Source organism: Drosophila teissieri, chromosome 3L (assembly GCF_016746235.2).
Source record: "Drosophila teissieri strain GT53w chromosome 3L, Prin_Dtei_1.1, whole genome shotgun sequence".
Lineage (NCBI taxonomy): Eukaryota > Metazoa > Arthropoda > Insecta > Diptera > Drosophilidae > Drosophila > Drosophila teissieri.
Window position 1 is genome coordinate 4,781,525 of NC_053031.1, and position 27,998 is coordinate 4,809,522.

Here is a 27,998-nt window from a genome sequence, read left to right on the forward strand (position 1 = left end):
CTGTTTGTTGTTCCACTCGACCACTTTGGCTTATTAAATATTTAAGAGGCAAATTGTCAAAAACATCCAACTGAATGACAGGCCATCCCCGCAGATTTCTGCCCCCGCTTCCTTCTGCCTGTTTGTTTGTGCCACAATAATTGACAAATAAAGTGAAAAAGCAGGCAAAAGTTCTTCAAGTTCTCCCTGCTTTTACCCATGAATACTTCAGGCCCAAGTAGAACTTGGTGGTGGGATGGTGACAACTTCTTTGGCAATTTTCGAATTATTTAAATGACAGCCATTTCTTTTTTATTTGGCCTTTACTTTTATTTCATTTGCGCGCACGCCTTCGTGTGTAGCGATGCCGATAATTGCAACAAAGGAAAAGTTTCCACCAGAAAAGCAGACAACACTTTGACAACGAACACGAGCTCGAGGATGTGGCTGTGGATGGGGGAAAATCGGGGAAAATGGGTGAAAATCGCCGCTGGCCAGAAAGTTTGCCATAGCAAAGATTGGCCACAACTGAAGCAAGAAAAGCGCAAAATGAAAAAATGTGTTCGGGATAGCTGCAATTAAAAAAGGGATTACGATCCTGGCCAGACTTTCGATTTGCTCTTTTATACCGCGACACCCGCCTGGCTTCCTTCCGGCCTTGATTTTCTTTTCGCTTTTCGATTAAAAGTTTAGCAAATTAAAATTGTATAATGACGGTGATTAGGCCCGACAACAAACAACCTGCTGCAGCACAATGTGCCCCAATGTGGCGCTGAAGGCGACCTTAAAGAGCATTGAATGCGAAAATTGTGTCGCCAACAAATAATTAACGTGTGAAAATTCATTTCACATGCCAGCTGCCCTGCCAGTGCACAAAAATTTGCATAATGAGTGAGGGAGCGAGGAGAAATTGATTGTTATTACTCGTGTTCTGTGTTTTCCTTTTTATTGTTTCTCTGCGCTGTTTTTTTGTTTTGTTTTTTTATTATAAATTAAACAACTTTATTTACTCAATTATGTTACGGTAGTGAATTATTTACATTTTTGGTTCGATTTTCGGTTCGTGTCTGTTTTGCTTACACTTAAATATGCATTTCAATTTGGTATATATTTATTTATGCTTAACAGTGGGAAGCAGCAACAACATTTAACATAGAGCTTTTCCGTACTTGGAATATTATATAATTTTTTTTTTTTTTTATATTCTTATAGGCTTGCAGTTGAAAGTGCTCAAAGGAAATTGAAAAGTAAACATTCCGACTGACCAATTGAATAAGTTAATTTTTTGCGTATAACAATTATTCAAATTTGAAAATGACAATTTATAATGTCCACTTAAATGTTTAAATAACCATTGAATAAGCGAAAGTCCCCGACTTTGCTATTACTTTACGCACTTTTCTATCCATTTTTTTTGGGATACACTTAACCAAAGAAGCGGGAACAACCAAAACCCGAACTAAACTAAACTAGAGATACTTTCACCATTTATCAGCTAGGCGTTTCATTTGCAGTGTCTGTGTTTTTCTTTTTCATAGAGTATCACATTTTCTCGGTATCGGTTCGATTCAAGCAAAACTATTTTGCACGCACATTTTTTTTTAACTTAAATGTAATTTTGCGCTACCAGTTGATCGATTTCCTCCATTAGCTACTGCTGCTGCTCCGTCTCCATGTTCTTCGCACGCAGATACTTCAGCAGCATCTGCAGCGAGTCATAGGTATCAAAGTCGTCGAGATTCCGCCGCGAGGATGACATGTTGGTGGGACGGGGCATGGCCAGTGGAACGGGCAGCAGCTCGGGCATCACCGAGTGGTGGGTGATCAGGGCCTTCAGGCTGGAGAACTCCTTGCGAAAGCCCTGAAAGTGCACAAAACAAATCCACATCGATGGTGTGTAAATATATTTTTAAATTAAAGAGCAAGGAGCAGTTATTTTACCTTGATTTTGTAGCCCCTTGGGGATCTTAGGATAATGTAGTTGGCGATTTTCGGCCCAGGTGGCGAGGGTACGCGAAGTGTGAGTGCATAGCATCCTGGCTTGGAGCTGCTCTTCCGCACGAGAAACGCACCTGGGCTCTTGCTTTGCAGCACCTCGACGGCAATGTCCCTGGAAATGCCCGCCTGGTACCAGCAGGCATCCTTCAGCTCCAGATCCTCCTCCTCGCAGCCCACATTGCCGAAGGCGTTGGCCAAACTGCTGCACCGCTGCCCACTGGCAGCCTGGTTCATCCGCAGGCGATTCGCAAAGATTTTCGGACTGGAATTGGCTAGAAAAATAGAGATAATTTTTGTAAAGGGTTTTTACAATCATATTACTTTAATCTTTTCAAACAAAAACTTAATAAGTGTAGGGATAGACCAAATCACTTACCGCTGCTCGTTTCCCGCAGATATCGCTTCTTCAGGTTGAACTCGTTGTTGTCGTTGAGGTTGACGTTGTCCAGCATCGGAATGGCTGTCAAGGATTGGCGGCACGAGTCGCCGAACTTGCTGTCGATGTAGGAGTCCTCGTTGATGTAGCCATTTGAGTACACTGGCTGGATGTCCAGGGGCGCGCTCAGGGGGGTCATGTCGCCCACCAGTGGGCGTGACTCCTCGTTCTGGCGCAGCAAGCCCATTGTCAAGCGCTTGACCTACAGAGAGAGAAATAATATATTGCCTTAGTTTAAATCATATAGAAGAATTTAATATTTGTTGAATATACATTGGTTGATTTCAATTTAAATATTTTCTTCACTAAATCTAAACTTTATGTTATATAGTCATATATTTTTTCCTAGTGTAGACCCAAAGCTACTTAAAGTTTAACGAAATCCGCCGAAAAATGGGATCAAAGACGATGGCAGAGCGTTCAAGTGGCAACAAAATTAACTACAATTTAAACACCTTGTAAGCCGACAAGGATCAGCAAAGGATGCTGCAGTCAAGGGCAGTGGCTGGGTGGCATGGGCGTGGTCGTCGACAGTGTGAGGGGAGGTGGAGTGGGCGTGGCCCGCAGCCACAGACGGAGGCGGAGCAGAGCAGAGCAAAGGAGAAAGAATTTATTACCGAGAACCGCAGCGAGACAAAATGCTGGCAAAATGCGCCGCGCCACAAAAGGCGCCCTCCGAACTGCAGGCGAAACTTTTTTCGGCTGTGCACTTAAACAGGAAACGGATGCTTGGACTAGGCATTACCGGTGCCTGAAATGCGAGAGGGGCAGGTGGAATGGGAGTAAGGACTTTGGTGGGGAAAAAAACGCAGAGAAAGAGTGCAAAGTGCACAAGGAACGGAGAAAGGCGCATAAATTCGTGGCAGACTTTTGTGTCGGCTGCGCTGCCCCCCCCCAACTACGAGTCCTTTTATGGTACATTGCCACCGTCTAAAATGTTGCATAGCAAATGGCGGCCCTGGCATTCTAGGCGGAAATGTGCCGCAGGACTCGGGACTAAGAACCAGTAGCACTGGCAGCAACGGCGGCGAAAAGAATAGCGAACTTTAGTATGTAGAGCAAGTGTTGAGTTGTGGCTGCGAAAATACCAATCGACTGCGTAATGCCCCTGTAAATGCTAACTTCAAGGGTAAGCTGACTGAAAATGCGTAATAAAAACACTCAATGGTGGTATGAAACTGCTTTAAGGAAATCCTGGTTATAAAATCAATGCAATTTCCAATTAAATCTTATATATTGTATGTGCCATTTAATAAACTATAAGTTGTAGAACTATCTAGCCACGATACGCTCATCTTTCAGTGGGTGAACTAATGATAAAACTAGCGGCCGGCGATAATTCAGCTGCACTTGTGCGCCCATGTTTCGAGATCGTGTTGCACTTGCCCCATGCCCCTTCGCCGAAGTTTCGTCCTGTTTTTTCGGGGTCAGTGGCTTTGAAAAAGTCTGCCGGCGCTTGTAGAATAGTTGTCTGCCCCAAAACTAGACTACAGTCTAGTTGGTAGCCGCGCTTATTTTCCGCCACCCATTTTTTCAGCCCCACTTTTTGTGGCATAATTTAAGGCGACATTGACAATGAGACGGTGGCTGGCAGAGGGTTATCCTTGCTACCTGCTTTTCCTGCTCCGACGGCAATTGTTTGCCCATTGCTGCATAATTTCGGAAGTGAAAAAAAAGTGTGCTCCTCACGCCAAGTGGAAGTGAGATGAAGGCCCCATTGTTTGCATATTTCACGGCGCATTGCACACTGATTTGCGGCCCTGTTTTCGTGGCTATGTACATACTTATATCGCTGGAGCTGAGTTCGCTGTATAAAGAAATGGGCTCCTGTTTCAGGTGTGTTTACATTGCGTGGCCGCGTGTTCCTTTGCTCCAATTTCTTTTCTATTTACTTTTCAGCTTTTGCTCATTTCTTTCCTCGATTTCAGAATAAATATCTTGGCTTCTTGTTCCCCGACTACACTAATTACCCTGCTCGTTTAATGAACTGCCAGCTAGCTGGACATTAGTGGCAGCTGTTGCAAAGCCAAAAGAGGCGCCACGTGCTCCCCACCCCTCAAAAAAAAAAGAAAAAAAAGGCAACAACGAACACTTGCCGCAAAATGCTCAACATTTATGCAAATTTAATAAACTGCCTTTGCCAAAGGATAAGGAGCCGAAAACGGGGCTAAATAAAAGGGCAGAGCGAAAGTCGAGCGGGTTTAAATCAAATACACCAACTGACGGTGGGCGGTGGGCGATGGGCGTGTGTGTATGTTTGTTTTTCCTGTGTGCTGATGGCGATGTGGGCGAGTGGGCGTGGCCCACAAAATATTATTTATGACATTCGAGCTGAAAATATATTCCGTGCACACATGATACATGGGTAGGCGTGACGCAGCCGGATCGAAGAACCGAGTCAAACCAAGTCAAAGCCAGGCACCAGCCACATGTGGCAACTGATAGCTGTCGCTCAGAGTTCAGAGTGGGTGAGTGGTGCACTTGAATGAAATGTACCCCACCTAGATATACCACGTTTTTGGTAAAAGAAATAAGAAGCAACGAGCTTGAGGCCAAGTGCCAGCGTAACTAGAGCTTTAATAATAGTTTTAATGCATTTGAAATGGATAGAAACCAAGCTTTTTGTCGCAGTGCAACAAGGGGAGCGGGCAGCCAGGTCTCGTTTGCCGTTGCCGTTGCAGTTGCAGTTGCTAAACAAACATTTAGCGGCGCCGAGTCAACAGCATCGATGCATCAACGCCAGCGGAGAGCAGAGCAGAGCAGAACAGATCGTCCCGACAGACAGACAGTGCGTCATTTCTGTCTAAGTCGGATGTCAGTGGTGTAGGAAGAGGGGCAGGATGCATGAGGGGGTGGCTTGCAGCAGCAACAGCAGCAGGACGAGTGATGCCACGGACAAGGATATGCGGGTGATGTGGCACTCAGACTGAGACTCCGATTCAGACAACTCCGACAGCAAACTGCATAATGTGGCAACGCATTTGTCTTTGACTCCTGCCCCCTCCGCCCCCTTTCGCCCACACCCATGTCGGGGGTCGCATGTGCAGCAGTTGCCTGCTGCTTTATTTTGCTTATCTGAAATTGAATCAGCCAGCCAAGCAGACGACGACGACGATGGCGATGGCGATGGCAATGGCAAGTTGCCTGTTGGGCACAATTAGGGAAGCATCACGCCCCTCTGCAAACATTGCTGTGCCGCCCATGGGGGAAGCAAAAATTAATTTGCTTATCGGGCCGCACCCTGCAACACAGAATGATGTTATTGACAGGCAGCAGCATGTCGAACCACAAAAAAGGAGCTCAAAAAATAAAGAACTATGCAAAACAAAAGGATATGCCTGCCGTACCATGCGGCGTATGCGTGTTATTTGCTGTTGCCGGCGAAAAAATGTTTATAGCCGAAATTGATTTATTGACAAAACAAGGGAGCGCGCGCTGCACAGGAATATGAAAAATACCAAAAGCGAAAGCATAAACCCTTTTCTGTTTTCCTCTTTTTCGTTTCTTTGTTTTCCGACCTCGAACATATGCGGAATGTCGGCGGGGGTTGTAGTATGTGTATATATATATGTATATATAGCTACGGTCCTTGTATTGACAATATTTATGGTTTACCATTAGGGCCAACTGATTGCTTTTCGCTTTCGATACGATTTCAATTTCTCAGAGTGCTGCCGTTGTTGTTGTTGTTGTTGTCGTGCGCCGTGTCCGGATTCCCATTGATGTTTCAGTTTTGGCGTGTGACTTGGCCTTGATTCGATTGATTTTCAGTTGCATCGAGCTCATCGCTCGAGTCGGAGGCCATTAGTTTACAGACGTAATCACCATAATGCGCAATCGAGTCGCATTGCTGCCATAAATAAGACAAACACATAACGTATACGCAGCGTGGTCGAGTGCCAGCGCGTCTCTCTCGTATGAATAAACTCGCACGTACTTATCGCATAGACTACGCTCGACTGAGCACAGCTGCCTCGACTCCATATCTATCTATATATATATAAATATATATGTGTATAGAAAGGGGAACTCACACACACGGGCATGAATATTTAAGGCGTTGAATTTACGAAAACAACGTGTGTGCTGTGCCGCAAGTCGGGGGAAAGGCTAAAGTTTTGCATTGCAAAACTTCTGCCTCGATCTCGCCCATCACGTGACAAAGAACACGGGCGAAACATTTGATAAACATTTCGCATGTGGCCAGCCCTTCGACTTCTTCTACGTGTTATGACAGAGACAAAAAAAAAGTTGAAACGGAAAAGCCGAAAAAATCCAGCAGGCAATCCAGCAAATGGTCCGTAAGGACCTCGAGCATTGTGGGTCCCACAACTTGTCTAAAGTTTTTCGCCTTTTAAAAGGAAGCTTAGCTACCCGCGTGCGGGAATACTGGCTGCCAATAATTCATAACAAAGCGTTGAAAATTCAGAAGACATTTGGACCACTCCTTCTGCGCGGCATGAAAATGGAAAAGCAATAAACGTGGTCCAAGCATTGGCGCACCCTTATCAAAGTCAAACCCATCAAATATGTTTGATCTTCTAATGCAGGGCAAAATATTTGCCATCGCTTGGCAGGAAAATCTCTTGAATAATCCTTACATTCCAGCTCTACGAATGTCCCTTTAGCACTTATGCAATCTTGTTTATTTTTCTGGTTTGCTAACATTATGCTCTATTCTATTGAAAACACCGAATTGAAGTTTACACTCACCAAAGGAGGCTTGTCGGCCAGTCGCTTGCAGCTGTTTAGTTCGGTGGGCGAGTTGTCCTCATCAGAGCTCGGTGTTTGGGCCACCTTCTCGTTGTCATTGCAACTGCATAAGGAATTTAGACAATACTCATAAGATATGTATAATGTATAAGGCAAAATATCATAGGCTCTGATTAAAATAGACACACTTAGGCAACAAGTAAAGTCCTTGTCTATTAAAGTGACTTTTTACTTAAGTATGTATCTTAGTCAGTCCATTAATTATACACTATAGTTGTGTAGTTATAGAAGTGTGCTGGGTGTCGTGTGCTTTTTAATGGATGTGAGCAAAGCATTGATTGGAGGGATCTGCTACGAGTCGCCTTGAGAACTACTCACTTGAGATTCGCGTGCGTGAAGAGTTGCAGTGGGCGGCGGCGTCCTAGACTCGCTGGCGAAGGGGGCGTGGCCAGGCTGGTCCTGCGGCTAATGGTGGCCAATGGTGATCTCAACACGGCCGAGTTAGCCCCACCAGCTGGCTGACGATTGCTGCAGGACGAGGATCGAAAACGGGCTCCTGCGCCGGTTAGAACGGCCGCCAAGTTGGCAGCTATGCGATTGTCGAATCGATTGAAATACGAATTTGAATTCGTATTGCTGTTTGAGTTCGAGTTTGAGTTCGAGTTGGGGTGCTGATGCAAATTCCGAGTTATATTTGCGTTTGAATGCGAGCTAGAGTTGGAGTTGGAATTGGAATTGGAATTGTCCGCCGTGGGCGAGGAGTTGCTGCTGCTGCTGGTGCTGCCATTGCTGTTGCTGTTGCTGTTGCTCATGGCCACCGATGAGGTGGCCGCTGTGCCCGCGGTGGTCGTCGATGTTGCTCCTGTTATTATTGTGCTGCTGGCGCTGGCCTGGTCATAATCCAAATTATTGTTGGTTATCATTGTGGCGGTGGCGCTTTTGGGCATTAACTTTTGGCAGCGGGTGTTACTGGCCGACGCTCTGAATTATGTGCGCATATAAAAAGCGCTGCGGGCGGCTTTTGTCGCACTGCGTGAGCCTGCGAGGACAATTCAGGACATTCAGGACATCGGCAGCGAGTTCCAGTCACCACCAGCACGAGACTCTCTGCGCGGCCTTTTATTAAATTTGACTAGAGTGGGTGGCAAGTGGGTGGTGTGTGGATGGGTGGGTGGCCAGCCGCAGGGGTTCACTTGCTCTCGCCGTTGCTGTTGCTCCACTCGGAATGACTGCAGGACGAAGGACCGTGAACGACGACGATTCGCAGATTTAAACACGGAATTAATTCAAGCGGAAATTGGCAATGCAGGATGGGGCGATGGTTGGTTTTCCAGAGGGGGGCGGAGTGGCACGAAAACCAAAACAAAAATCGAAAGCGTGAAGCATAAACAAAAACGGCAAGTGAAAACGCAAATGAAAACGCATAGCACAGAGAAATATTGAGGGGGAAAGCCACAGAAATGCACATAAATAGGGATAGGAAAATGGGGGGAGTGGGTGGTTTAGGGGGGCGGGGGTGGCGAGTATTACAAGGGGGATTTATCAGCCAAGGGTCGCAGCCATGACGTCACACCATAAAGCGCATAAATAGCAGGATTCGCAGGATGTTCATGAACATGGTGATGATGGTGATGATGATGATGATGGGGATGATGGTGTTGTTGAAATGTTTTTGTTCGGTGGTTGTTGTGATTGTAAGGGAATACATGATGCCCATATTGTTGTGGTTGTTGTTTTCATATATTTTTTTGTTTTGGTTTTACGTTTCCCATTTTATGCGATTTTCGATTACACAACGATTTTCCCAATTTCACATTTTGCAGTCGCAAGGGTTTTTTCGTTTTTTTTCGTTTTTCGCCAATTAGTTGCCAATTTTGCGCATAAGTTCGATGCCAATTTCGATTCGTTTGGTTATCATGTTTAAAGGCCGAATTTCATGTAAATAAAAAGGGAGAAAGAATATGCCAATTTTGTAGAAAGTTTTTGTTTTTGTTGTGCGCTTTGCAAATTTGCATTGAAAACTGCCGGGGAAAAGCGAAAGCAATATTGCCAAATCGATATTTTAGCATCCGCTCCTATTTTTTTGGTGCAGTCCGAAAGCGAGTTTTCAATGCAAATCCGTGGCTAGTTTTTCACATTTTTTTTGTATTTTCCTATCCGGTCTTTGCTCTACTTCACGTATTGATTTACTCACATTGGTTGGGGGGCAACCAAACTTTTCATTGGGCTTTCCTCCAGTCGGCCACGTTCACAGCTGCAAGTCGAGTCCGCCGTTCATGAGCTGCAAGTAAAGCAGAAGGAAGATTTTGATTTAATTAAAATCAACTTAAAGCAGCGCCCAAGTGTAAGCACATGAGTTGCTCTCTGTGTGTGTGTGTTGTGTGTTTAAGCGAGGCTGTTCTATGGCAATCATTAGACGCTCATAGTCAACACCTCATTAGGCGACTAATCAAGCGTGGCCTGGGCACGAAATAACAACCAGTTCAGTCCACTGGCAACAGATTAAAGGAGCCCAGCGGCACCCAGGATCAGCAGGAGTGGCGTCTGGAGGATGGAGAAAGGAGGAGGAACACGGAACAAGGAACAAGGCGCCAAGCCACAGACACTAAGCAAAACCAAAGCAAATCATCAAGATTGCAGTGGGCGGTGGAGCCAAATTCCAGCTGGAGATGAGGGCGTGTTGGCCCCAAGAGCCCAGGACAAGCTCGAAACTAAATTACTACACGGAAAAGAAGGCTGAATATTAAGTGCCATTTTTCATCCTTAGAAAAACTGTTTAATAGTTGCAGAAATGAATAGTATGACCAATAACGTTGGTCTTCCTGTTGTTCTTACTTTGAAGGTAATAATACACTAACCCAATGCAACTGAGATGATTATTTAGCCATAGAGATGAATTGATATAAGATCTTACACAGATTTGTTCTCTGTGCACTCGGCGCTGGCCGGGCAATGAAGTAAACACGGAGACGATGCCGCAAATAAAACGCACAGATTAAAGGATGCCCGGGTGAAATGTCTTCTTAATTACTTCGTGGAGTCCAGGGCCCGAGACTGCGAAGGATAAACAAGCCGTGCTGGAGTTGTGGGCCGGGAAAAAGGATCTGCCGCCAGGATGGGTGGGTGGCTGGTTGGTTGAGTGAGGCGTAATTGAGAAGTCGCCGGGCTGGGACTCCGAATTGGGAGGGTTTGGGATGGGATGGGATGTGATGGGCTTGGCTCTCTTCGGGTTCCTGCGTCTGCAGCGCAGTTTAAGCGGAAGTAATTTAATTAATTACAAATGAAACGGAAACACGAGCAAAGCGAAGGCGACGTCGACGGCCATCCCGGCGATTTCCCTTCAGAATGCATCGTGTGTCGATTGTGTTTGCCTACTGGGATGGGAAGTCGTAAGTTCGTAAAACAGGAACAACCAGAAAACACAACGATCAACAACAACAAGTGCGACCCAGCCCAATTCGGGTTTTCTTTCGCTTAGCATAGAGCCAAACTGGGAGAGGCCTAAGCGATTTCCAAAACAACGGCGGAAAAATTAAGGGACCAGCCCTCCTCCCAGCAGAGCAATTAAATTTTTCTATGCCCCAGGACCGCAAACTATTCGATGTTGGAGTACACAGAGAGAAACTGCATTGTTCAGTTGTGATTTGGATTTTTTAAAGTTTCATGTTGCATAAGGGTTTGCATGTGACCCATATCCTTGCAAAGTTGTCATATCAAAAACTAAAAGACGAACGATTGCCGTTTGATTTCTTTAATAGATATTTATGAGATTTAACTGGTAATTTCAACTTGAAACTAATGGAACTCTCTGCTGTATTCACCCATTATTTAGTCAAGTGTATTCGCACACACACAGTGACCGCACGCACACATGGGCACACGCATTAAGCACAGCTCATTTGCATTGTGGTTTTAATTGGCAGAGGAACGCGAGTTGTGGGAAGCGGGTAGCGGGGAGTGGAGAGTGGGGCTGGCGGGCTATTACCTCTGACCCCAGTCTGCTGGGTTCGCTGCGCGCTGGCAGGGCTTACAAGGATAATGAAAACAATTTAACGACTCTCCCGACAATTCACTGGAGCTGGGGACAGACGGCAAACGAATCCTGGTTAAACAAATCTTGAATCCTTTTTGCCGCCTCTTGCATTTGCGTTTGCCATTAATTTTTATCACCACCACTTTCAGCCAACATGGCCAACTGAATTTTGCGTGTCTGCGCACAATATTTCCAGATATTTTTTGACATTTTAATGAAAATATTTTGCGCGGCAATACGGAAAGCAAAGCGACAAAAAAAAAATAATAAAAAGCCAGTTAGCACACAAGGACAGGCGAGCTGAGTGATGAATCCTTTATCCTCTCACTGGCTTAATATTATTTTAACGAAGCGGATTCCCGCGCACCATGATCACTGGACTGAGGGTCACTTTTAAGTCCTGCTGATGGCCAGTAATTAAATGCTTGACATTCCATTGGGTGTGAGGTTTGGCGGTCCGAGGATTAGCGCCACTAAGAGGATATCTCGACGGAGGGAAAATCCTGAAAATAGCCGAGTGCAAAAGTGAAAAATGAATGACGGAGTACTTCAGAAAGGTACGCCACTCATTTCTCGCAGTGCAGCATGGAAGGTGGGTTTATGGCTTTATAATTATGGCATGTAGCTTAGCAGTTATTTCAAGTTTAAGGAAGAGTGGGATTATATTAAAGCAAAACTGAAGAAACATCAGTTTTAAGCGCATTTAATATTAAAAGTGCTATTTAGATTCAAGAATGGTATTAACTGATTTACTAATTCGATTCTTGACTGACTACAATGAGCAGTTTATTAAAGCGTGAATTGCATCCTGTTGCTCCAAGGATTTACCTCTCCTCTTGCTTCACATTAAATATTTACAAGTTCTCAATTTGCCAAAGTGAGCATCGCAACGCAACAAAGCCGTAATAAAATCAACAAGCCTAAGCAAAAATATTTGTCTGCCTGCGAGAAATGAAGGAGGAGAGACCGCGGAAAAAGGCAAACAGCAAACAGGAAACAGCAGACAGGATAAGAGCGCGGAGTTGTTCGCAAATTAAAAGAAATCAAAATCATATGAGAATTTCAAGTGATTGCCGCGCGAGTTCTTGTTCGCATTTTTTGCTCACTGCCAGGAAGCGGGCCAACATAAACAAGCAATTTAACAGGCACTCACACACACCCACACACCCTCACACAGCCCCACAGAACGCACACATCCTTAAGGATCCGTCGCCAGTTGGCAAACAAACGAAGCGTTCAGGCGAAAAAAGCCAGCGGAGAAGGAAAAAAGTCGGGCAGCCTCGAAACAAGCAAAGCGTTTTATATGCCGACATCGGTGTGCTAGTGTGGTGTGTCCCTCTACGTAAGTGTGTGTGTGTGTGTGTGTGTGTGGAACCGCAGATTTCTCTCACCCACACATGGCACATCACACACACATACACACACACAAACGTGCCAGCCGCAGCCTTAAAGTATGCCGCAAGTTTTGCCGCTCTTTGTTAATGAAATTTTAATCAAGCTGCAAGCGAAAAAGAGTTTGCGAACCAAGTTTGGCGAGCACACACATGATGCCGATGCCGCACTGCTTTGCTGCGGCTCCTTTTAAAGGGAATTTCCCTTTTTTTTCTCTTTGCTCCGCCAAATAGCCGGCAGCTTCATTAGAGACGCCTCGTTCCACGCTGCGTATGCGTAATAATTTATTTAAAATGCAATTCGCTTATGTCAGACATTAATCATTTCGGCGAATGCGATAAGACATCGAGTGAGTCACGTTCCGAGGTCGGCTGCATTTATTAACAATTTGCGTCATAAATAAAATTGAAAAACATTCATAATGTCAATGGCGGCGAACGCACAGCGAACGAGTGAAAAGTGAGTGAAAGACGTGAGAGCATGAACTGATGGCAATTTCATAAATTACACCCAGTTGTGGATGGCATGGATGGCGGGGGGGAAAGAGGCGGAGAGGCGGTTTGGATGAGCGGCTGGTTTACATAAATTAGACAACAAATTTCCCAGGGAAAATGGGAACAACGCGCTGGCAAAAGGTAAATCACACGGCGGCCCAAAAATGACAACATTAAAAGCAGCCAGGTGGGGTAACGTACTCTTAAATGGGCACTGAAAGAAAATCCAGCATACAAGCTAAATTACTTCAGCTGCACTTTTCCGTTGGTGTATAAACTCTCTATAGTTTTGTTCCAGTGATAAATTGGCGAAAACACTTTTACTTGGAGCCCTAATTCCCTGCCCAGTTTTCTGTGGTATCAGGCCGAGTTGTTTAACATATTTCTATTTTGCTCTGGCTGTTACGCCTTTTCCTGGCCGAATTCGAGTGAATAATGTTCGCTTAGCACGGCAAATAATTATTTCTCGCTTACTGCCAACTGGCATGCTATTTGGCCAGGGCTTTAAGCATCGCTTTCAGTCCTTTTTTGGGTCCTTTTCACCCAACCGCCCATTGCCACCCACTCGCCAAGCCCCCCGTTTTTGGTCTCCAGTTCATTATGTGAATTTTGAAATTGTTTTTTTTCTTTCTCTTTCTTTTTTCGCCTCCTCACTGTTGTTTCATTGTGTTTTTTTTTGTGCTGCGGGGCACAAAAACACAAAATATATATAAAAAGAGACTGGGAAAGAAATGCCAACACGTTGGCTTGGCTGAGCAACCCCTCAAAAAGGTGTTGAGTTGAGCTAAATTACAAAAAATTGCTGCTGTTGTTTGTGTGCATTTTCCTTTAATGATTTGAATATGCAAAGCGCGCCGAACGAAGCGAATGAAAAGAATTTTAATTAGTTTTCGGAATGTTTTTCGGTGCAATTAAAGCCAAATGCCAGCCAGTGCAATAAACAAAACAATTATTATTCTCGCATATTCGGCATTAAAAATTCTCCATACTTTAGCTTATGAAGGCAAAAATGATTGGTATGCCCGGTGCACAATGGTTAGTTAAATGCTAAAATGTTTTCCAAAATAAAAACAGGAACTAAATATGCATGGCGTAGCGAATTGATTCGAGAAGTCTGCATCGAATTGGCAAACAGCAGAGAATTTTCCGTCTTGAAAATGCCGGAGAAAAGCAAACCAGACCGAGATGCCAATAAGGAACAGAAAACGGTCCGCCCACAAGGATGCCTGTACCTCGCTTTAAAAGGACAAGGAAAAACTATTTTCTATTCGAACAACGGAATAATTCGACTACCTTTCGTCCGATGTCTGGGCAATGTCCCATGACGTCCTCCTTCTCTCCGCACCCATCGAAAGCAATAAATGTTCAAATCAATTGAAACGTTTTGCCAAAGCCTCACACCCAGTGTGAATCCACCCCTGATATCGAATCGAAGGAGCTGGGAGCTGGGAATGGATTCCTGGACAGCTTAAGGCGGCGATTTGGTTAGCCTCCGAACAACAGAAAATCGATAAGGGATGCCGAGGAATGTCAACTTGTTTTGAACTACTCAGTCAGACGGGCAGACTGCAGGCCCAAGGAAACCAGATCCTGTCCCACATTTGAGAGCGGAGTCGCAATTGGATAGTAGTCTATACTATACTATATACTATACTAGATGTGTATGTATTTCTGGTGCACAAATCGACAGAAGTCGACGGCAATAAAACGCCATTTGGTCATAAAAATAGTCGAACGTTGCTGGGTCAAAGTGAATGCGACAACTGCCCCAAGGGGAGGCAGCGGAGTTTTAGGAGTTTGAGCATTGCCCCAAGGAGCTGGGGTTCCTGGATCCTGTCTGCCAGGGCAAATTACGAATTTTGCATATTGCCTTTCTTCGTTGGCCTTCTCTCTGTCTCTCTCTCACAGTTGGCCAACTGTTCCCCTGCCCCCTTGGCCCATTAGTCATTTCGGTGCCGGGCGAGTTTGGCCAGTGACTACGGCTTGGTGTGTCGCCACTTTGCAGGATGAATGACCCCGGCATGGCCGGCATAGTTGCTGCCACTATTCCGCCAGCCAATCCACGCCGCATCACCCCTTTTCCGGGGAAAACCTCGGCTGGCGGAAATTGCGCACACGTCACAGGGCGGCAATTTCCATATAACCGTTGGCCATTTTCCTCATCCTCTTCTTAAAAATAGAAAACCATTGAATGCATATTCCCATTTTTTAGGATAAGCAGTAACTTTCTGTGTTTCTTGCATCATTTTATTAAGCACATATTTTCAGCTGGTCCAAGTGCAAATGATTTACTTTTTTGCTGATTTAACGCTGGCAAAATGATGGCTGTCCTTAATTAAATATTTGTTTTAAATACTTCAATGCCCGCCGTGTTTAACCCTTGTGCTTTTCTGTATCGCATAAATTCACGTTTAATTGATTTTCGCAACCGAATGCATCAAATATTCATGCGTGTGCAATTAATGGCATTACCGGAGCTCTTGGCCAGCACGAGGTATTTTTATTCAATAAATTATAGTCATTATCATTATTAAGCAGCGTGGAGGGGCTCTCTCTTCAAAATGCCGCGCATTAAGGTAATGCGTGCTCTACTTAATTTTTCATCATAATGAACGCCATGAAATTGTCGTGAAAACTGAAATCTCATTTCATTAAACGTGTGCATGGATACATTTGGAAGATCGAGGCGAAAGTCCTTTAAAAGTTCATTTACACAGGCACGACTTTCCTGCTAATAAGGATATGCATTTTCTAATTAAAGATAGAAGTTTTTGAACAGCCTCTAGACGCTGCAGTCATTAGATGGATGAGAGCTTTTTAGTGCGTAAATGCTGCCTTTAATAAGGTCTTTTCCCAATATGCTGCCACTCCCACACCACTTCCGCCCCCTTACCCACGCCCACTCACATTTACGCACATGTAGGTCAGAACGGGCTGAGCAAAACGCAAAAGCGTTGCATACCTTTGGGCTGTCAATTTATTTTTCGCGCTTCGCATGTTCTTGGGCCATGTTTTTCCGATGCTCCTGCGCCTGTTTCTGCGTCCTTGAAATTTATGCGTTCGACGCAGGCGAAGCGCCAAGTGTTGAGAACATCGCAGATAGGCACAAGTGCCACATGGCGTGTAATGCGCTCATTATGCTACACGAACCTACATATATACATACAAGTACATATATGTATCTACATAGAGATGGATGCCACATGCAAAGGATGCCTACCGCACTTCGCCCTTGGAACTGGGCCAATGTGAAAGGCATTGTCTTTTGGGTCGTCTCCGCCGGAGAGATAATAACGGCAAATTATTACACTTGCCGAGGGACCTCTGTAGTGGAGCAATGGGCTGGGGAGCAGAGGTCCTTGCTGGGGTAACTAAATTAAGCATATCGTTGATAACTCAACGCAGATCGGACGGAATGCGATAAGACGCAGTCCTTTATCCTGGCTGGCTCTTTGCCAGACTGGGAAGCCTTCATCTCTGCACTACGAAAAAAAACATGGAAATTCTGTTTGCAATTCAAAAAAATATATATAATATTCAAATATTGTTAATGTTTATGTTACCTTAATATTTAATTAACACACCTTAGTTACAGTACAAATTTCAGTTTTCGAGAAACTCAACTCGATTTTTGGAGTTCAGTTAAGAAGGTTCTGCCCCATTTGTTAAAACAACACAACTTCATTGGCTAGCAAATAGATATAACATTGAACACAGAACACGTGTACAGTTTTCCACAGAATATTACACAATACCATGCATAAACGCAAGCGACGATTTCTAAAAAAGGGAGAAAACCTAATGATGTTGCGAGCGATACGATTGGAAAAGGCAAAAAAAGCTGAGCAGCAGAAGGAGCTGACGATTTTCAACGCTATAACCAAATGCAAATTAACCTCCTCGGAAGTTATTCCCGGCGTCAATGAGTTACTCCAGAACAATACGATTGGCAACCTGGTGGAGTCTCTCGGCCGCGGAAATAAGAACAAAATTCGAGCCGAGGCCGCAGATGCTCTAGCTCATATAGCCAGTGGCTCAGCAGAGCACTCAAATTTAGTAGGTTCTATATATGGCTATAGCTACTTCCTTTTATTCCTAGTATATTTCAACTTTTGCAGATTGCCAAGGCTGGCGCGGTGCCTCGATTGATTCGCCTCTTTCAATCATCCGATCCTGAGGTCAGCGAAAAAGGGGTTTTGAGCTTGGGAAATCTCTTACACTTTGCCCCAAACCTCCGTGACTTTATCATTAGTCACGGATTCGTGGAAAAGCTGTTGGCCATAATTCAGGATACAAACACATCCACCTTAATGTTGAGTCATTTAACCTGGGTTCTAAGGAAACTGTGCATAAGCCCTCAACCTTCGCCACCTGATGACATAGCTGGCATCCTTCAGGCACTGAACATTCTATTGTACAAACCAGAGGCCAAGATTCTGGAAGACTCACTTATGGCAGTGCGTAATTTGGCCCATGGAAGTGAGATGATTCAAATGCTCCTTGGCAGTGAAGTGGTACCCAGGATCATTTACCTACTGGAGCATGATGACGCCATGGTGCAGAAGGCCGCTGTTCAAGCCCTGAGAAATATCGCATCTGGATCCGCGGAGCAGATTCAAGAGTTGCTTAACCATAAGCTTTTGCCCCATATATCGGCTCTGATGTCGCACACCGATGCAGATATTCGCTGTCAAGTTCTGTGGCTTCTGCTGAACGTCGCCGATGGAAATCACTGCCAAAGACAAGCCATTATGAACTCAGGTCTGCTGCCCAAAATACTGGAGAACTTAAAAGCCGAAGCGATTCAATTGAAAACTGCAGCTGCCTTGACCATCTCCATGCTGGCCATCGATAAGGATAGGAATCTCCTGTGCTATCTCATGAGACAGGGTGTAATTCCGGAGTTCTGCAATTTACTCTTTTACGAGGACACGGAAGTCATATGCAATTTGCTGCATGTCCTGAGCACCATGCTAGATGTGGACCCATCTTTTACGGCCGAGGTGACCGGCATCATCGAATGGAGTGGAGCTCTGAACAATATCAAGATGCTGCAGAGCAACGAAAACGAGGAAATCTCCTTGGTGGCACGTAAAATCATTAGTAACTACTTTTCCGGTAACGCCGCACATCCCAACTAAATTCTGATGTTTCAGCATTATTCATATACATTTTTACTTTTACAGCCAAATTCCAAAACTTCTACTTCATCAAGTTATTTTATATTGAGTACAGGTTTTGGATGAACATAAATTTATTTGTACAACAATTTTTTTTTAAGTACGTCCATGTCCTTGAAAAAAGATTGGGCGCGAAAGAATCCTTTTTATTTAGTATTTTTTGTGTAGCAGCCGCATCAATTGCACTTCCGCGCATGAAAAACAAGTTTCGTGCAAAAGCCAGATTATTGCAATCATAAATTTTTATGATTTTCCCATTGGTTGCAGCTCGAGGCGAGAGTGTGTGGAAAGTGTGGGCGGGAAAAGCGATGGGCGTTCGGCGTTTGTGTGGGCGGCGTGGGAAAAGTGCTCGCATACCGCACGGAATTTTATGTGTATTTAATAGCCTTGCAGATATGATGCAGAAAGTTATTACACCCAAGTCCTCCCATTCCCGGAGCAATGCTGTGGGAAAGCGATAAGGGTGGGGAAAATAAGCTATATGCGAGTATACCGATACATTTTCCCATATCAGCTGCCAGAGTTTGTGTTTTTTCGGCGGCCATTAAAATGAAATTTAATATAAACTTAGCGCAAAATGACGAGGGCCGTAAAAAGCATATTGACATTGCCACAAGATCAAGCCATCCCAACCATCCATCCATCCATCAATCAATCAATCAGGCCTGACACCGCAGCTGTGGCAGCCACAAAAATGTATCCGCAGCACAGGACTCTGGTGGCAGGTAGGACGATGCAAAAAATGTAATCTAATCCAATTACTCAACACTGGCAAACAAGGAGGGAAGGATTCCCGGGCCGGCGCTAATGGACGAGTCCCCAAACATGTCGGATATCACATGTCTACAGGAAAGTTAAATAACCGAGGGCAATCGCAGAGTATCAATGGCCAGGAAAAAGAGTGTGCGGATGAGGCCAAAGCCACAGGGCCATTTACATCAACAACCCCAACTAACCAAACGAATGCGTTTGATTATTAACCAACAGAGATCCGGGGTAAGAGTGCAAATCCTGGCCCGAAAAGAAAGAAAGAAAAAAGAAATTGAAATTCATGCGCATTCGAAGGGTTCTTCCCATGCTTTTGTTAAGGCCACGGGGCTTACAAGATGGAATATCCTGTTGGCTTGGGCTTTTTCGGCCCCCCAAAAGCCTTCTATTGACGAAATTATCATTTTTGTTGCTTCAATAAAACGACAGGGCCGAAACTAATATGGTTTCATCTTTACCCCCCAGACAAAGCAGACTTAGGCATGAAATTGAAAATGTAACAAAGGGAAAAGTGAGAGGAAAATGGGAAGGGAGGAATATGTTAGGCTGCTGATTGGATGCTGAAACGACTGACGCTGATGATGAGGTGACAAAGCCCACTGGTGAGTTTAAGCAATACTCTTATGTCATGATACCTACCGAATTTCAAGAATTTCATTTCACTTTTGCCAACCAAACGAAAGCAAACACCTTCAACTTTCACTCTTGGCCATCGAATGGCAATTATACCCAGCCATAGTTCAAATATTTGCCAGTATTTCACCATCATCATCGGAAACCATCGGATGGCCAAACCCCGAACCGATTATGCAAATTTGCCCGGGTTAACGATTTCATTAAATGCCAGAACCGGCCACGCCTTATCACCCAACTGCCCCTGCGGTCTGGCCAACTAATTTCAATATCACATCCACCGCCTCCAGGAGCTTGCATTAATTCTCGCACTTAGCCCACAAGCCGCAGGAGGCGTGTCCTTGCTGATAAACAGGCACATCCGAGCTTCCGTTTAGTCTGGACTCTTAACAAATCCCCCCATCCGCATCCTGCAGCACACAGGATGTCCTGCATAGAAGGTAAACGGGGGCGGACACATGGGCGCAAAGCTGAGCGACAACCCAGCATCCAAAGGGGTCAATTTGGAGCGTATCAAAAAGGGACAACAGTTTTATAAAGTCCAAGGAAATCCCCAAAGGACAAGGGGAACTCTGTCTGGCCGGCATATTTATAAACACATTAAAAACGCTTCAGTGGCATATACTGGCCAGGATATGGGAACTTGATGAGTTATCATCAAGGGAAAGGGAGTACTGGGCCACGGGCAATAACGAAATTATACACACCATTAGAAAATTAAAAACATATCTTGCAACAAATCAAAAACAATTAAGTTAATAAGCTGAGAAGGTAAACTGAATATTGAGGCTTTAATATACAATTAGTTGGGAGACTATTTTCAAAATTAAGATGTAATATTATTAAAGGAGAAGTTTTGCCACAGTGTGCAACTAAAACTTCCTGCCTCCCTGCCCCCTGAAAATTAACAGAAAACAAGTCAAAGTCAATGTTTGTAGATGTGATGTGTGCTGGTTGTGGGCGAAATCCCACAGCATGTTGAAAAATGTCAGTTGCACATGAGACTGGCAGGGACCTCAAACCTCAAGAACCTCAGCAGTCAAGCCACCGAAGTGGAGGGTAGGGAAAGGACCTGCTCCTGGTGCTGGTGCTGCTGCTGGAGCTGGGGTGCCCATCCGAGGAGGCAGTGATGAGGAATTGCTGCTACTTGCAGCTGACGGTTGTTAAGCTTGTCAACATGAAGCGACAGTAAGTCGCAATGGGACCAGGAGGCGAATGGAGCCAGGTCCTGGTGCAACAATTGAGCCTCCCCCATATGCAGCCAAGTCCTGGCATAGCTATTCCCCAAAGGCTCCGCTACTTTTCCAGGTCAAGCCACATTTGACCCCGTTTTTATCTGGAAGTCAACAGTTTAAATGCCATTTAACATTTTATGGCGCGGGGGAGAGCCATAGCGATTTGTAACCTTCATGTTAATACTGCAAGCCAAGTTATTTATGTAAATTACTGGCAACTGCAATGCCAACTGCTCCGAAGGATGCTGGCCAAGCTAAGGATCCCCTTAACTCCCAGCGTTCATGTTTTATAATTAAGTCAGTAATTTAAGAGTGTCGGGCAACGGGAAACTTTTTTCGCTTGCAGCTTTACTCCACTGCATTCCTTGTGGCTTGCAATTTGGTTGGAAAACTTTTCGCCGCTCCCTCCCCCGCATCTAAATATGGCGGAAAAACAGGGACAGAGAAAAGCCGTGCGAAAAAGCGGAAATGTTAACAACTACTTTGACATTTGCCATGACTGCGGGATCGGCATCGGGAGCGGTAGCGACTTTTCCGGGGTGTTTGTTTGCAAGTTGAAATTACTTAAGTGCCAGCGCGACGAGGCGTGTGAATGCTGCCGAATCGAGTGCTCAGTCTCCGTCTCCATTCAGCAGTCCAAAGTCGACTCCCGACTGAATAAATGAGTTAGAGAGTGACTGAAATGGCTGAAGCGGAGCTTAACTTCGACCCTGGCTCATAAATTAATGTCATTGCATTAAAGCGTATTGGGGCAGCTCAGTTGCAGTGCAGCAGCGCAGTCAGAGCGCTTTTCTCCAAATAAAAAGGAAAATAAAAATAAAAATGAAAACTGTGCTGCAGTGTCGAGGGTAACACAAGTTACTCAGGCCCAGATGCGGCGAAGTGTGAAGGACAAAAGGCAGCAATACGCCGAGTAAAACAGGCTAGAAGGATTTCGATAGGACTTTCACATATCCTGTTTTCAAGGATTATAAAAAAAGGAATAAAGTTGTAATATTATATATGTATTTGCATTTATTTATATATATATTTATATTTATATTTATTTTATATTTATTTATTAAAGGATTCTCTTGAGTTGCAACAGCACTTAGCACAAAAAGGACGAAGCCTTCAAGGCAAAAGGGGTGAGGCCGTAACGAACTACAAATACTCTTAGGCTGTCTGGAGACCTTGAAAGCGTAATACATCCCGATGGAAAAAATGTTTGCTCTGCCGGAAGTAGTTGCTGCAAGAAGTTGGCCGGAATGTCCTGCCTTCTTGACTGCAAAGCGTTTGCCTGATGTGCACAGGAAGCCATTGTGTGTGTCAGAGTACAAAAATGTTAGTTAAATTTCGAAGCTACATTTGTTCTGTGCCAGTCGGGAAAATAAAATAGAGGCACTGACACAGTGAGAAAGGCGGCAAGAGTTGGCAACTCGAGTGCATGCATAGTGCATAAGTCAGTCAGTTGCCAGAGGCCAACATGCAAAGTCGGGGTATTTCGTAGTCCTGGCATGACTTTTGGACTTATTGTTCGTTGACTTTTTGGCAGCACTCGAGAGTTGCCTCTTTCATTTCCATGCTCGCACTTGAAAATGAATAGCATAGCAAGCCAGTCTGGTTTTTTGCCTGGAATAGAAAAATATATTTCATAAACTGTTGCAAGTTATTAAAACGTCAGTCACACTGCTTTGCGTACCTGCTACGAACGCTGTTTTGATTTTCTTTGTTGCAACCTCAGTTCATCTTCGACCATTTCCCATTTCCTTTAGCCAGACTGCGACCAGACCATGGCTCGTAATATATCCTCAAGGTATGCATTAATTACAAGGATCGTAAAAGCCGGCAGTGGGAAACGTGCTCCTTGCACTGCCAGCAGACTCGAACTAAAACCCCGAGAGATGCCGACTCCGTTTTACTTTGTGTTACATTCTGCATTTTACGGCCAGACCGAGTTGGAGGTCCTTGAGAGAAGATATCTACATATATATATATATACTCCCCCTGCTCGTTCCCTTTATGACATTCCATTGTTTCGGCTCCGTAATCAGGCGGCAAATTTGGAGTGCATAGTTTATATGCCTCCCCGCAGAAATATTTGTCTCCAGCTGCAAAGGGCTTTTCATAAATTGCTCCTTTAAACTCACGCCAAAGAGATGGGTGGCAAACAAATGACGAACTCATGTTGAAGGCTCATTTGTTTTATGGCTGACGCTTAGGCAGGCAGCTGATGTCCCTATCTACTACAACTACGCATCCTGTCCCTTTCGCACTCCGGTTGTCCCAGTTATTTGACACGCTTTTTGCAGTCCTGGCAGAAATGAAGACAGGCAGTTGCTCCTCAACTGCCATTCATTACTGGGATGCAGGATACAGGGGGATTTATGCAGCACACTTATAAACAGTCAGGCAGCCAAGGCTCGACTTTCCACTAGCAATTTAAATAGACTCACCACCAAAATATCACATTTTACCAGTTATAAATAATCTTACAAAAAAACAAGACATTTTTAGTTGATTTTTGTTTTGTTTGAAACCATATTACTTATTTAAACACGACCTATTGAAATCCCGCTGCGTGCATTTGTATGCAAAATATAATTGCCTACTTTTCGGGGCTGGCCAACTTGGAATCTTCAAAGGCAGCGCTGCGGTTACTTTATCAACTTTATTATGCCAGCGCCAAAAGTGGCAAAATTATCAACAACCGCGTGGCAGAAACGGTGGGCCATGGCGGCGGGGGAATGGCCATAAAGCAGCCCCTCTTTTGGCCCTTAAGACAGGACTCAACTGCAGGCCGCACCGTTTTACGACTCACACACACACACACATACACTCAGCGGTGAACAGTTTCAATGTCTGATGCTACCTTCACTGGGTGTGTGTTTGTGTGCGTGGGTACGGTGTGCTCCTTATTTATCTCGCTTTTGTTTGGCCCCGTTCAACCAGCCGCCGCTCTCCTTGCCACTTCCACCACCGTCCTCGAAAAGGAGTGTCTTACTTTGCTCGGCTTTCTCGCTTTTTTCGCTGCTTTGGCAACTTCCAGGACGATTTTGTGTGCCTGCTTAGTGCGTACGTGTACGTGGCTGCTGTGACTGTGTCTGTGAGTGAGTCTGCACTCTGTGCCCGTGTGTGGGTGAGTATCTGGGTATCTGAGTATCTGTGCGTGGTTCGTGTTCGCCAACACTCGTGGCTGAGCGCCTGTTCCGAAATATTCTCCGTGTGTGGGTGTATCGCACACAGACACAAGCCCACAGAAGCGAAACCGTGCCAATGCATGTGTATGTGTGAGCCATGTTGCTGGCAACATACAAATGGCAATTTTGGGGCCCGAAATGTTGCCGAGCCGCTTGAAGTGCTGCGTGAGTGTTTTGATAGCGGGCCAACTAAGCCCCAGAGATTTTACTCATATGCACACATCATCTCGGCAATTTTAAGCGGCTTACGACGACGATGATGCCGTCGCAGAATTTTCATTACTAAGCCAAAGGTGAATACCTCATACTCATACGAATCAGCCGCCCAGAACGTTCGCCATTCTCCACAAGTGCGCAGTCAACTTCAAAAGGCTGGCAAATTCCATGGGCAGGCGAGGAGTCTCGAGGCAAACACAGATCAAATCTTATCGGGAATCATTTTATGAGCAAAATTAATACGCTTCAAGCCAACTCAAGCGGCTGCAGCGACTGGCAAATTTGTAGACGTTTTGTTGTTGCCCAGGCAACTTGAACGAAGGAATGGGATCCTTGTGGAAAGGCAACAATATAATGAGCCAGAGCAGGTGGCAGGAGTGGTATCAAAAGATTGATACAAAAAGATACTTTGGCACTCTGAAAAAGGGAGTACTCCTATGGATTTGCTTGTATGGTAATATAAATATGTTATAATAACTGAATTATAAGCCTTACAGTGTTCAGTTACTTGATGTTTATTTAGGAAATATTTTTTTCTGAAAATCCATATACAACATAATGTTCTGTATTACTGGGAGTATTCTCGCAGTGTAAGAACGGGCTGACGGGCAACGACATCGTCATGGAAATTCTTCATTAACTCAACTCGGGCGCTGAGAGAAAAGAAGTTTATGTTATTAAGAACATGGAGGCGTGGGCGGAGAATGATGGCGATGGTTGCCATTCGTGGCGGATGGGGGCGTGGCTGGGCTGTGAAGGAGGCGGCTGGAGCAGCAGCTGTTGTTGTAGTAAAATGTGTGTTTTACTTGACAAGAAAGAGATAACGGTAAATGAATATGCAGCAATTTGCACGCCCACATAATGAGTAGGGCGATGGGGTAGAGAGGGGGGCGTTGGGGGGGAAGCGGTAAGGATACCGCCGGCGGGCAGAGACTGAAATAATAATAACAGCAGCAGCAGCAGAAAAGCAACAGCATCAGCCGCTAAACAAAAGTCGATAAACATAAACCAGGCAACGCAGACAAGCGCTGATAAGTGTGCTACACTTTCCACAGGAAACGGAAGGCGTGGGCGTGCATGTGTTTGTTTGTATTTGCCTCTGTGTGTGTGTGTGTGTGTGTGTGTGAGGCAAAAGTAAATTAAAACGATTTTAATTACGGTTGCCAAGACGATGAATGAAAATGTCAACGATGCCCGGCGACAGCAGGTGGGCGTGGCGAAGGCGTTCAAGGAGTGAAAGAGTGCGGAAAAGTGAGACAACTCCTAAAAGCCTTTCGCTGTACCGCTCGCTGAGCAGCAGTGTGAATTACGGCACATGTACAAGGAGCTTATGCACCGAAAAAAAGCGAGGGTCGTTCGATAAGTTCGCAAAGGCCTTGTAAGTAGTCGGTAAGTTTCTATTATGGTCTTTAAAACGCTTTTTTACTGTACACTTTAAGCAACAGAATACATGTTGAAATCCTCAATTTTATAGGCAAATTTATTTAGGAGATTGCTAAAATTAAATGCAAACATTTCCTGAAACAAAAACTAAAGCCTTTCTTTATAGTTTATCATATCTGTAGATGACAAACCTTTTTCATACGTGTACGTATGTGTCAGTGAGTGGAATAAAAGCAGATTTTCATTTAGACTCTGCTTTGTTGTCTTTAGCTACTTGACAAGAGCCAGAAGCCAAAGTCACTGCCAAGAGCAACACCAGCAAACTTTAACAAATAAACGTGTTTTCAGGAAAAAGGGGAAAAAATGGGAAAGGGAAAAAAATGAAGTAGGAGCAGCAGCATTCGCTTCTAGCTCAAACAAACAAGCTCCATTTTTATGAGGCTCTTTTGTCTGAGGCTGCTATTCCGGCTTTTTTCCCCCTTACTTTTTTATACCTTATTAACGCTCGCTCACTCGCTTGTTGAAAATGAAAAGTTTTCGTGGCGGGCGTGAAATTTCTTTTTTACCCACAACCCAAAAAAAAATTAAAAAAAACAAGATGGAATGCTGAAAAGCCACCGAAAAAAGCAGAGCAGAAACCATGGCTTGCTGATTAACTTGACACGGCCAAGACCGGCGGGGGGAAAGTGTCGCGGAAAAGCGGTGGGTGGTGAGGTGGAAAATTCGCGGTTCGCATGCAGCTGACAGGCAGCACCTGTCGCCGCTGCGGAAGTGTCGACTGCGAATACGAATGCGACTGCGGCCAGCAAGCCGCCGCTTGACATTTCCTTGGCGACGCTTTTCAAGGAAAATGTTGCTGGTTTGGAAAACATGGTGGGTGTGGGTGGTGGTTGTGGGTGGTGGGCGGTGGAAGGACGCTGCGCTGGCCTTGCGTATCTTATTTTGTGACTGCATTTAAGTGCATTTTTATGCCACGGATTTAAGTGTAAGCCACTGGATTGCCAAAGTTTGTCCAGGGGTTTTCCCCCGTTAATTTCCGCACTGCTTTTTAATGCCGCTCAACCTCGTATTAACCCCAAAAGTAAGCTGTGACAAGTAATTCGATTTGTACTGGTTAAGGGCACTTCCTTAAGTTCACGCCACAAAATCGGCAGCAGTTTTTAATGGTCGCAGTTCTGATTGGAATCCCTGTTTCAGGATATAGAATAATAAAAATACAAATTTAAAACACGCTTTGCTTTTCAGGGAATGCCGAAAGATATTGTAGATTGGATTTTTAATAAATTTAATAAATCAATAAAAAGGTCTTTAAGTGCAGTTTTTCAGGAGCAATAACATCCACCATAAAATGGTATTACGTTATTCACACCAAGGCGTTTTTCTCAGGCGTGCTCGCGTGCATTTCAACGCCCCAAAGAATTTAAAGTTTTTCGGAAAAGCTGAAACACTTCACTCCAAACATGTTGACAGCTTAACAGGAAGTCTGCCCCAAGAAGTACGACGACACCCCGAAAAAAGTTGATTCCCATCCTTGGAGCCCCCTCCCCCCAGTTGCACCCCCCTTGTTTCCCGCTGATAACTTTAAGCCGAACGAGGCCAAAAAGTGTAACAGCTTTCGTGGCAAAAGTTTGCAATGCATTTTGATGTGCAGCCAAAGTGCCAAAAGGTGGCAAAATGCAGGGGGAAACTCTCTGGGAATAATTATATAGAGAAGATGAAAGGCCCGTAGGCAGCGAGGCGAAACAAGAGCCTATGCAATCCATTCAAGTCAAGGCTACGGACCTTTTTAACACTGTTTGTCAAGGACTCAAAGGGCGGACTTTGATCCCCACAAAGGGATAGAATGAACCCAAATTGACCAACCAACCAGACTCGTGTATCCAAAGGATATTCTGGATGTGGAGCCAACAATGCAATTTGTTGTGTCGTGTGTGTGTGTCACACTCACCTTGGTATCAATTTTTGGCGGCAATTTTCGTTATGTTCACGAGCTTTGTTTGCGTTTTGGTTTTATTGCCACAATAATGCCGGGCCAAACTGGCCCAAAGTTTTCGCATAAAATTCAATTACGATTGTGAACTCATAAATCGCAACACTTGGCCGCGTTTTACGATTACGCCTTTTGATTTCGAGCACGCAAAGTGTGAAACTTTTTTGGTTAACGCGGCTACTTTGTTATCACTGTTATCGGGCCACGACTCCGGCAATAAAATTACCCCGTCGCGTCGTTAAAAGTTAAACGACCCTTTGTGCTAAACTGGGGGATTTGTTAAGTTTTTATGGCTTTCGACGAATTTCGGACAATGTTGAAGTTTTGGCCATCTGCCAGTTGTATACGGTTAGGTGCCTCTTCTCTGGG

The 27,998-nt window shown here is 44.7% G+C and overlaps 2 protein-coding genes across 6 annotated transcripts; one reads left to right on the top strand and one right to left on the bottom strand.

Moving 5' to 3' along the window:
- Window positions 1-1,007: 1,007 nt before the first annotated feature.
- Window positions 1,008-27,981, bottom strand: LOC122617509 (CAR1 transcription factor). Of its 2 annotated transcripts, XM_043793394.1 has the most exons (6): window positions 27,588-27,981; window positions 9,321-9,407; window positions 7,127-7,229; window positions 2,354-2,615; window positions 1,921-2,249; window positions 1,008-1,840 (listed from the first exon to the last, which is right to left on the bottom strand). In XM_043793394.1, exons 2-6 carry the CDS (start codon window positions 9,347-9,349, stop codon window positions 1,631-1,633), a joined length of 933 nt encoding a protein of 310 aa, XP_043649329.1. In that variant the 5' UTR covers window positions 9,350-9,407; window positions 27,588-27,981; the 3' UTR covers window positions 1,008-1,630. The 2 variants fall into 2 exon arrangements, with proteins under 2 accessions (XP_043649329.1, XP_043649328.1); XM_043793393.1 differs by lacking the exons at window positions 9,321-9,407; window positions 27,588-27,981 and adding an exon at window positions 7,505-8,073.
- Window positions 16,710-22,386, top strand: LOC122617510 (importin subunit alpha-4). 4 transcript variants are annotated; one of them, XM_043793399.1, is made up of 4 exons: window positions 16,710-17,101; window positions 17,164-18,950; window positions 19,006-19,595; window positions 19,677-20,322. In XM_043793399.1, exons 1-2 carry the CDS (start codon window positions 16,802-16,804, stop codon window positions 18,184-18,186), a joined length of 1,323 nt encoding a protein of 440 aa, XP_043649334.1. In that variant the 5' UTR covers window positions 16,710-16,801; the 3' UTR covers window positions 18,187-18,950; window positions 19,006-19,595; window positions 19,677-20,322. The 4 variants fall into 4 exon arrangements, with proteins under 4 accessions (XP_043649334.1, XP_043649332.1, XP_043649333.1 ...); XM_043793397.1 differs by having other exon boundaries at window positions 17,164-19,221; window positions 19,459-19,595; window positions 19,677-20,321; XM_043793398.1 differs by lacking the exon at window positions 19,677-20,322 and adding an exon at window positions 21,928-22,386 and having other exon boundaries at window positions 17,164-19,595.
- Window positions 27,982-27,998: the final 17 nt, after the last annotated feature.

What these genes read in the sequence shown, in the direction of transcription:
- LOC122617510 (XM_043793398.1), top strand. Translation starts at nt 16,802, where the DNA reads ATGCATAAACGCAAGCGACGATTTCTAAAAAAGGGAGAAAACCTAATG. An exon ending in CAGCAGAGCACTCAAATTTA is followed by an intron (nt 17,102 to 17,163) that starts GTAGGTTCTATA and finishes CAACTTTTGCAG; the next exon opens with ATTGCCAAGGCTGGCGCGGT.
- LOC122617509 (XM_043793393.1), bottom strand. Translation starts at nt 8,073, where the DNA reads ATGCCCAAAAGCGCCACCGCCACAATGATAACCAACAATAATTTGGAT. An exon ending in TTCACGCACGCGAATCTCAA is followed by an intron (nt 7,230 to 7,504) that starts GTGAGTAGTTCT and finishes TTCCTTATGCAG; the next exon opens with TTGCAATGACAACGAGAAGG. An exon ending in TGGCCGACAAGCCTCCTTTG is followed by an intron (nt 2,616 to 7,126) that starts GTGAGTGTAAAC and finishes CTCTCTCTGTAG; the next exon opens with GTCAAGCGCTTGACAATGGG.